Source organism: Eublepharis macularius, chromosome 6 (assembly GCF_028583425.1).
Source record: "Eublepharis macularius isolate TG4126 chromosome 6, MPM_Emac_v1.0, whole genome shotgun sequence".
Classification (NCBI taxonomy): domain Eukaryota; kingdom Metazoa; phylum Chordata; class Lepidosauria; order Squamata; family Eublepharidae; genus Eublepharis; species Eublepharis macularius.
Genome location: NC_072795.1, coordinates 61,365,818 through 61,375,443, shown reverse-complemented (window position 1 = coordinate 61,375,443; position 9,626 = coordinate 61,365,818). Strand labels below are relative to the sequence as shown.

The 9,626-nt window shown below is 41.3% G+C and overlaps 1 protein-coding gene across 1 annotated transcript; it reads left to right on the top strand.

The window, feature by feature from the left end:
* Positions 1-3,684: 3,684 nt before the first annotated feature.
* POLR2D (RNA polymerase II subunit D) lies at positions 3,685-9,295 on the top strand. Its single transcript, XM_054982106.1, has 4 exons — positions 3,685-3,761; positions 5,369-5,549; positions 6,680-6,775; positions 7,984-9,295. Exons 1-4 carry the CDS (start codon positions 3,689-3,691, stop codon positions 8,060-8,062), a joined length of 429 nt encoding a protein of 142 aa, XP_054838081.1. The 5' UTR covers positions 3,685-3,688; the 3' UTR covers positions 8,063-9,295.
* Positions 9,296-9,626: the final 331 nt, after the last annotated feature.

Below are 9,626 nucleotides of genomic sequence, written 5' to 3'. Positions count from 1 at the left end.
AAGAAAACAAATACAAAAAGAATGCAAAAGCACAAGGAAATCAAGACTGAAGTGATGCTGGTTGGAAAAGCGGAGATCTTGAAGGTCATTGTGCTTCTGTCCTTTGATGAATCCAGTTGACCCTGGCAGACTCAGTGAAAAGCCTAGGGGTTATATTAGATCCAGCACTGCTGCTAGAGAAGCAAGTAAATGCAGTGGCAAAAAAGACCTCCCAACTTAAGACTAGCCTGGAGGATGGCCCCTTACCTCAACACGGCTGATCTGGCCACCTGGATTCATGCTAAGGTTACATCAAGACTAGACTACTGTAATTCATTCTGCATAGATCCTCCCCTCAAAGTCAACTCGGAGACTCCAACTGGTACAGAACACTGCAGCTTGTTCACTTTTAGGAGCTAGACAGAGCATGTATCATTCCATTCCCATTCTGCAGTCACTCTATTGGTTACCTGTCAATTTAAGGTAATGTCTTTCACGTTTAAAGCCCCTCATGGTCTAGGCCCCTCCTATCTGTGCAACTGCCTCTCTTCCTATGTTCTACCAAAGCAGCTTTGCTCATCTGAACAGGGCCTTCTGCAGATACCACCGTGCGGTTGGGCTAAATCAACAGTTGCCTACGTATGTGCTTTCTCTGTAGTAGCCCCCACCTTGTGGAATGGCCTGCCTGAGGATGTCAGGAAAGTTCCCACTCTCATGACTTTCTGCAAACTAAGCAAAACTGAATTATTCAGGATGGCTTTCTACTCAGATGATAGGACTGCATCATAAGAAATAGCTCAAAGTGGTGCTTTGGTAAGGGACGGGCTACAGACTAGGGCTATTGGGTACTGTCTGATGATGAAGATATGCTCCTACTGGGTAATTCCATGTTGCTAAAGATGTTGTGTTAATTAATTAAGCTTTAATTCAGAACAGCTTCACCTCTGTTTGGTTTTACGCTAGTTTTCAAGTTTTCTGCTACCATACACTATTGTATCCGTTTTCACTGAATGTCCTGTTGATCATATTGTATTTTGCTCAGTGAATGTCCTAGCTGTTGATTATATTGTATTTCACTTGCAGTGTTTAATCCACATTGGATCTAAGGGAGAAACGTGGGCTATTAATAATAATAAAGTCAGTGTTGTAAAGGTGGTTCAATAGAGAAAAAGGTGACTGATGATCTTGCCCAAGGAACTCTCAAGCCATTTCTGGCTGGCCTCTTTTTCCCTTGAGGATGGCATTGATTTGCTACAGCTTGGCCCTTATCTCTCTGTAGCTGTGCTGCTGGATGCCCCTCAGTATAGTTATCCTCTGCTGTGGGGGCAAAGATGCCTGACAGTATCATTCTGATAAACAACCATTAATGAACTATACCTAGCTCTGAACACATGCCATATTACACAGTACAAGTCACATTTTGCTTTCAAATTGCATGACAGCCATGGTTGGACTGCTGCACATGCATAACTTTTTGAAGACCACTAGTGTTTGTTTAGAACACACTTCCACAAAAAACATGGACCCTTGTAAGAAATATTCTCCTTAACAATAGCTACTAGAAGCGGAGTCCTCCCAGAATTACAAACGATCTCCAGACTACAGAGAATTACACGTGATCTCCAGACTACTATGGTGAAGATGGCAGTTTCGGAGAGTCACTTCTCTGTTGAGCTACCTCCCCAAACCCCACCCCCAACTCTAGGAATTTCCCAACCTAGAGATGGCATCCCTAACATTAACACTTTCCTTCATGCTCTTCCAATTCTGAAGCAAGGCATTTTCCTTCAAGGAAAATGCTACAGTAGGTGTGTCACTGGGCTTGGCAGTCATAGTTCAACTGCCCAAGTTTGTGTTGAACTGAAGCTTTTGTGTGTGTGTGTGTGTGCATGTGCACACACGTCCATGTGTGTGAGAGAGGTGGGGGGGGGGGGTAATGTTTTTGTTCACTCACCATTTTGATCGCACAGAGTCAGACCATCGGTTGGTATTGCTTACTGGCTGTGGCTCTCTACCTGGCTGTGGCTCTCAGGCTGGAGTGTTACCAGGCTCAAAATCTGTTAGGTGGAAATGCTAGATATTGAACTTCAGACCTTCCACAGGCAAGAAAGAGTCTGTTTCACTGAGCCAGACTCTTTCCCCTTAAATTCCAAAATTGATTGCTTGCCAAGAAAGGCAAGCTGTATATGGAAGCGGGGATCTGAACCTTTACTGAGTTTCTCACAAACTGCTCCTCAGTCTCTTCTTTCATTCACCACTTGATAATTAGCACAGGGATGTGAAGGCATGAAAGTTGCATTAATGTGACAGAAATGGGACCTGCACCCTGGAACAAGGGAGACTTCTCCATTGTCACCACTTGCACAGCAAAAAGAGAGCCAGCAGCATCCCTCCAGGATGGTGAGAATATGATCATATCAGCTCTCACAGATCATGATCCTTCCAAGTTTTAAATTAGTAGTCTTCTGTGACAGAGTGAGGGAACTGTTTCTGGTAACCTAACTGTTAAATTGGCAGACAACTGGCAAACTTTTCATTCCCTGCTAGTATGGCAGCTACTTTAAGCGAAGAGAAAGGAGATGAAAAATGAATCAGGAGTGGGCTTTCTTCACAAAAAGGTGATGATTGAATAAATTACTTTTCACTCTAAACAGAAGCAACATTTCTTCTGGAACCTGTGTGTGTATAGGAAGCATGCTCCAATTTGGGTTGCCACTTCCCGGTTGGGAAAATTCTTTGGAGATTTCTTTAGACCTCCTCAGCAGGGTATAACGACATTGAGTCCTCGCTCCAAAGCAGCTAATTTTTAAAGCTATTTTTAGTTGTAATTCCTGGAGTGATTCCGCACGCATTGGATAATGCACTTCCAATCCTCTTTATAGATCATTTGGAACGCTTTTTTTCATGTGCGGAACAAAAAATCCACCTCAAACAACTGATAAAGTGCATTGAAAGTGCATTATCCAACGTGTGCGGAATCAGCCCAGAGGTCTCCAAGGCCCTACCTAGAGGTTAGCAGCCCTAGTTCCGGCTGATGGTGTTGATTCCAGTCTCATCCATAAAAACATTCTTCTGAGAATCAACCCCATTGAATAGAGTTGAGCATAATCAAGTTGAAGAACTACAACAGGCATACAAAATCGAATGTACGGAGACACCATCATACAAATCTTATGCAGCTCAAAGAGGTGAACGATTGAAGACTGAAGAATGATTCCGTTCAGTGTGTTAGGGAAAACGCGAGTCTATTCCGGTTTAATTCGAAGAACAAAGTGCATCATCATCATTATTGCTGAGTGTCACGGTCTGGTTTTTGACCGAGAAATCTGCTGCAATGTTTCTTCGGCAGTCTGTGCGTGTTTATTTGGAAGTGCACCCCTACCTTAACTAGTCCCAAGTAAGCGCACAAAGTCGCATTAGTCAGAGGCACGTTTCTCCCCAGCAATGAGCCCAGGCCCTGACAAGACGCTCCAGGACCGAGACGTCATTTGTCTGCATGGCATTTTCATCCCGCTATAGGGCCAAGCGGGCTCCTTGAAGCAGCTTCGGAAAGGGCGCCTGAGGGCCGGAATGGGCGTAGAGGGTGGAGGGACTTTCCCACCAAGCTCCAAACCGTCTTCTCTCTCCGCAAGAGGGCGCCTGTGTCACCGGTTACCTTTCTCGTCTGCCCCTCCCTTTCCGCCCCAGCTTCCGGGGCATTGGAGAGGAGATGGCGGCGGGAGGGACGGACTCGCGCGCCGTGGATGTGGAGGAGGATGCCTCTCAGCTCGTCTTTCCGAAGGGTGAGCGCCGCGCCATGAGAAGAGCCAGAGGGGTGGGGGAGGCAGCTTTGGAGGGTGGGAGCCAGAGACGCTTATACTAGTCCCACGTTTATGGAGGGCTCGTGCATTGTCGGGTTGTGCTCCCCCCTCCCGACCGATTCGTCCTCGGTCTCAGGACACAGGGGGCAAGCAGTCGGGGGAGGGGGAGGCGTTGCTTGGTTTGGAGACAGCCCGGACATGGTGTGTGGGCTTTGCATTGAGTGTCCCCTGAGGAAAGGCGATATAGAAGCATAGCGGTAGTAATAAAACACGCTTCTTTAGAATAGCAAGCAAATAGTTTGTGTGCGCTTATCTGAATGTAGTCCATCAAAGTTTATGCTTCAATTAAAACATGTTAGTCTTTAAGGTGCCCCAAGACTCTTGTTTTCTTTTGCTGCAACAAACGAACATGGCCACCCTTCTGGAAAGGTGTAACGTGTAACGCCTTTAATCCTTTTGTGATACTTGCAGATTCTCTGGCATAAGTTATTTACAGACTGGAGGTGTATAGTATCTACACCTCTGTGTATGTTTTTTGAGGGGGGAGAGGGGTACCTACTTGCTAGTTGAAGTTAACACTTCAGCTGGGTTCTAGTCCACAGAAGCTTATGCCACAATAAACCTATTGGTCTTTAGTGTGTTAAGAGGACTCTGGACTTGATGCAGCTTACTAATTGCAGTGTAGGTTGGTCTTCCCCTCCAACTCCTACTGCTGTCATTGAGCTGTCTGAAATTCTCAGGAAGGGTCAGAGACTGTCAGGACCAGTGTAAGTGGCAAAGTGAGATCTGCAGCCTGAAGGGGAAATCAACAGAAATTGTCTAACTGTTCTTTTTGCTGCAGCAGGGTAATAAGGTTATCATCCTGGCAGTTGTCTTTAAAGCTTTATTGCAACTTTAGCAAAAGCATTAATCTCGGTACTAGTTTTGTAAGATAACTAGTATACATCCTTTAGCTGCTGATTCTGTCTCGCAAACGTTTTATTTTTTTTGTATGGACTAGGCTGTATATTCCAATATGATGCTGTTTCAGGGAATAGTTATCACATTTAGATGTGAGTTTGTTTGAAACATTCTGGAAAACAAGTATGCAATCATACCAGTCTTAACATTTCGCATCAGTATAAAAATGAGCTGAAAACTGTGCTTAGAGGTTCTATTAAGCATGATACGCCTATTATAAATGTGGTTGGATGGCTCTCAGGAAGTGTATTTATGCATGATTAAATCTCAGTACATCTATGGATGTCATACCATTCTTAAGATAAGGTATACATATGCCCTGGAAGGTGATACAATGAACTCTATCTCTGCAGGTTGTAAGTAGAGATAACCTTTCTGGGAAGGGTAAACCAGCACAGCAGGGAGAATGCTGAGCTTTCTCCTTGATGTATTTATTTTCTACTTGGAAGGAGGGTGTTTTTTTAAAAAATGTTGGAGGAGACATTTAAAAATGTAATTCCCTACCTGAATGTGATACATTTTAGTCTGCCACCTATCCTGTTGCATATGTAGGCCAGGCCTTAAAATAACTGTAGTATCTGGATTTCTGTGTACTTTAATTTTTTTGTCGTAACCACCTTTATATACAGAATTTGAGAGTGCTGAGACCCTTTTGAATTCAGAAGTACACATGCTTCTCGAGCATCGGAAACAACAGAATGAGAGTGTAGAAGATGAACAGGAGCTCTCAGAAGTCTTCATGAAAACACTGAACTATACTGCTCGCTTCAGTAGCTTCAAAAACCGGGAGACTATTGCTAGTGTTCGCAGGCGAGTAATTTAGCCAATGGGGGGAAAAATTTAATTGAAAATGTGAGTGCCAAAGTGGAAGAGTAAAGCTACCACCTATAAAATAAAAAATAGAAAAATTTGCTGTATGCAAGGTTTTGTTTTTTGCAAGTAAATTTTATTCAAAGTTTTAAAGAAAACGAGTATAAAGGACCTAGATAAGGTAAGGTAAAGGGCCTGAGACATAGCTAAATAGATCAATGTTATAGGTGTTTATATTTAAATGTGTTCTGTTTTTTTGGAGATGATTGGAAACTAGCATTTCTTAGTCTAAAGTTTTTTGTAAGACATCCTTCATAAAACATTTCTGGACTTAAAATTTTATTATACCTCTGTTGTGACTCAAAAACTTTCCATCTTATTTCATGGGGTGCATCTTATGTAGCTGCTAAGAATAAAGACCACAAAGTGTATAATTTCATCTTCTTTAAAGATCATCATTCCTGTGTTCATATAGTTGCCTATTAAGTAACTCAAGTTGGAGATTCCACAGTATATGTAGGCTTATATGAGTCATACTTAGTTGGATTTTGGAAAACTTGTTCATGTGTATATCCTTATGCCTGAAGGACTGGATGCTGTGCTGGCTCCTCCCCCTCCCTGAGAAAGTGATAATTGGTAAAATATTCCAGACTAACAAGTAGACAGTTGGACAAAATTGCAACATCCAAATCTTGGTACAAGGACAATTGATTTTTTTAATATGCTTCTACTCTTGAACTTGTATCTGTTTTCTAAAGTCTCATTATCTCCTTCAAGCATATCTAATTTGATATACATACTTTGTAATTTTAAGGTAACATTTTGCTTTTGATGTATGTGATGTATCTGTGTTGTGTGTGTTAAAATGTATAAAATAAATGGTAGTGGAGACTATATTTTTAAAAATTCCAAGTGTGAGATAATTTAAAAACCCCACTGAATTCTTAATGTGCTTCACTAGCCTTTTTGATTCTTTCATTAGACAAATGCCTCATTCTTTCTAGAACGTTTTCCCACTGCTTGAGAGTGATTTAAAGTGCTACTGGACCCGAATCTTGCTCTTCTACTACAGACCAATATGGCTACCCATCTGAAAATAAATCTTGGTATGTTTTGTTTTTCCCCTGCAGTTTATTACTCCAGAAAAAGCTTCATAAATTTGAACTGGCATGTTTAGCTAATCTGTGTCCTGAGACAGCTGAGGAAGCCAAAGCTTTAATTCCAAGGTGAGCCATTCTGGGGGTCATCTTGGTGACACATGGTGCTATTTAGAAAGTTCAGACAACAGGTATGTCAAGATATGGACATTCCCATCTGTCTGATTCTAAAGTTGAATTGGTTTTATATTCTGTGATATTGGTAGCCCCATACGACTTTTGTGTGGCTTTAGATCAACAAGAGATTAGCCTAGGGGTTTTTGCTCAGGTAATAGGGCTGTGCTATAGGAAATGGCTCAGAGAGATGCTTTGGTAAAAGGACAGGGACAGTAGACTATACTACTGAATATTGTCTGTGGATGTAGATATGCTCCTACTGGGTTTTTCCCTCGTCATTAAAGGTAACTTGTTTACTTATGCTTTGTTTCAGCAATGTTTATTCTCTGCATTCAGATTTAAGTTTGTTTAAACAAATTTTGCAACGTGTATCATGTTTCCATTGAATGTCCAAGCTGTACATGTCCAAGCTGTTGGTCATATTGACTTGCATTGTGTAATCTGTCTCAAGTCTCAATGAGAAAGGTGGACTATAAATAAATAAGGGCTTGGTTAGTCCACTCCTCCCCCATTTCTTCACTTAAACCTTGTTATGCCCCAGGCTTATTCCCAAGTTTCAGAAAAGAGAGAAAAACTACAGTTGTGCGTCCCCTCTACACTCCCTTCCTAGTTCCTAATCAAGGAGAGCTGTTGCCATTAATACTGTGCTGCTTCTTGATAGTGTAATGCTAGTGGTGGCTGTTCCCTTTCTCTGATTTAAATTTCACAACTGAGAGAGACTCAGCCCACAAGCAGCCTCCTTAACTTTGTTATGGAGAATGAGCCTGATTCTGCAATTCTCTCTCTTCCTGCCAGTACCCATACTTTGAGGAATGAGCATCTGCTATCCAGCATGAAGCCTTCAGAGTGGAGGAGGTGGAATTTGGAATAAATTTGTGTAGCTGTTTCCCTCTGTAGTATGTGGGTCTGAGAAAGTTCAACTAGGGCAGGTTGCTGCTTGCCCCCTAATTTGTAATACAAATATACAAAAATAATTTGTAATACAAATATAGTGGCTTTCTCCCTGCTGAGTCAGCACAACTGCCCCCCCCCCCCCCTCAGGCCACGTATCTGGGAATAACAGTCAAGACTTCTTGGCAAATTTCAGCATAAGTATTTTTAGTATCAGTGTGTGTGTGTGTGTATTTTTAAATTAAGTACCATTAATTCTTCTCCTTTAGCCTAGAGGGTCGGTTTGAAGATGAAGAGTTGCAGCAGATTCTTGATGACATTCAGACCAAAAGAAGCTTTCAGTATTAGAAGGAATTACAAAATCCTGCTGTAATCTGAACACTGAAAATCATCATTTGTTCCTTTGTATTCTTGGACCAATCCTGATTATTGCTTGACAACAACAGAGAAACTGATGCAGGATAGATGTTGAAAAATGTTTGGACTTGTTACATATTGATGGAGCTGTAAAAATTCATGCGGTATAAACTGAGGAGCTCTTCAGAGTTTAATCTGATCAGTTTGTTTCCAAACATCCTGGCTTCATATGGGAAGCATACAAAATACTTACGGCATTGAGTGTAAAGTAAATGAAGGCATGGGTCTCATTCTGAGTATTTGTTGTTCAGGATAAACTTTTTTTCCCTATTATTTCTTGAAAATAGTAACAGTGGAATCAGGTCTGATGCATTTGAGTGATTTCTTGACGTGTTTGATCAAGAGAGAGAGCTCTTTCCTTTAGGACTAATTTTATACATTCTTTTTTGTAAAAATCTCCAGCATTTCTAATTAGGGGCATGTGGTTTTTTTAATGTTATTCACTTATTTTAATGGAAATCCCTTTGACACACAAAAAATGTTACTTTGGTGGTGGATAAACAGTAGAAGGAAGGGATTTATTAAACTGAAGGCCTTTCTTATATGTTGGTATGTTGATATATTAAAACTTCTTGTATGTTTAATTATATGCATATGCTGTTATAAAGACCAGTTGTTTACAAGTCTGTTCTGGCGAGAAAAAAAATAACACTTTAATGGTTTTTGAAACTGGGACTGAAAATACTAATGTTGAAAAGTCAAGATGCATACCTGAGTTGCTATAAGTAGCAGGACTTGTTGCTTGAAGTGTGAAAGGAGTGCTGGCACACAAATTTAAATATCTTTGTGCATTTCTAACCCTTTAAAAATTTTCCTCCATTCGTACCCATGCATTTTTACCTCAGAAGTGAAACAACAACGGGTGAGGAATTGGCTGAAATTCTCCAGAGATGTGAGAGGGTATGAATTTTCTATTGAAGCTTGATCCCTGCTTGAAGATGAGGGATTCAGATCTTTTTAGAAACATAGCCAACAAAGCCTCTGTGGTGAAGAAGTAAACTGAAAAGCTACTTCACAAATGTCTATATGATTGTTTAGCATGGGGGGTTGCTTTTGTCTTTTACCTTAAAACCTCTATATATTTTTGCATTTTATATAACATTCTTTTGTCTAAAATTTGTGAGCTGTATAGACACACCTGTTAATAAATGGAATATTTTTTTTAAAAAACACTGACTCTTCAATGGAAGCCTGATGTAGAGCTCAATGCAGTAGTCTGATCTAGATGTTACGAGGGCATTTACGACAGTGGCAAGATCTTAATTGCTCAGGCAAAACTGCAGTTGTCTCACCAGGCAAAGCTGGAGAAAGGAACCCCTGGCCATTGCCACCACATGCTTACCCAACAGGAGTGTCATCCGTCCCTAAACGGATCCGTCCCTGAGCCTGCAAAAGCGGGGAGGGCGGAATATAAATATAATAAATTAAATTAAACTGCTTCCAGGCACTAGCTCAGTTTCCACAGCCTCCCTGGGATCTGCTGGAAGTGTGAGAT

Coding starts and splice junctions, on each gene's coding strand:
- POLR2D (XM_054982106.1), top strand. CDS start 3,689: ATGGCGGCGGGAGGGACGGACTCGCGCGCCGTGGATGTGGAGGAGGAT. Junction 3,762..5,368: donor TCAGCTCGTCTTTCCGAAGG/GTGAGCGCCGCG, acceptor CTTTATATACAG/AATTTGAGAGTGCTGAGACC. Junction 6,776..7,983: donor GCCAAAGCTTTAATTCCAAG/GTGAGCCATTCT, acceptor CTTCTCCTTTAG/CCTAGAGGGTCGGTTTGAAG.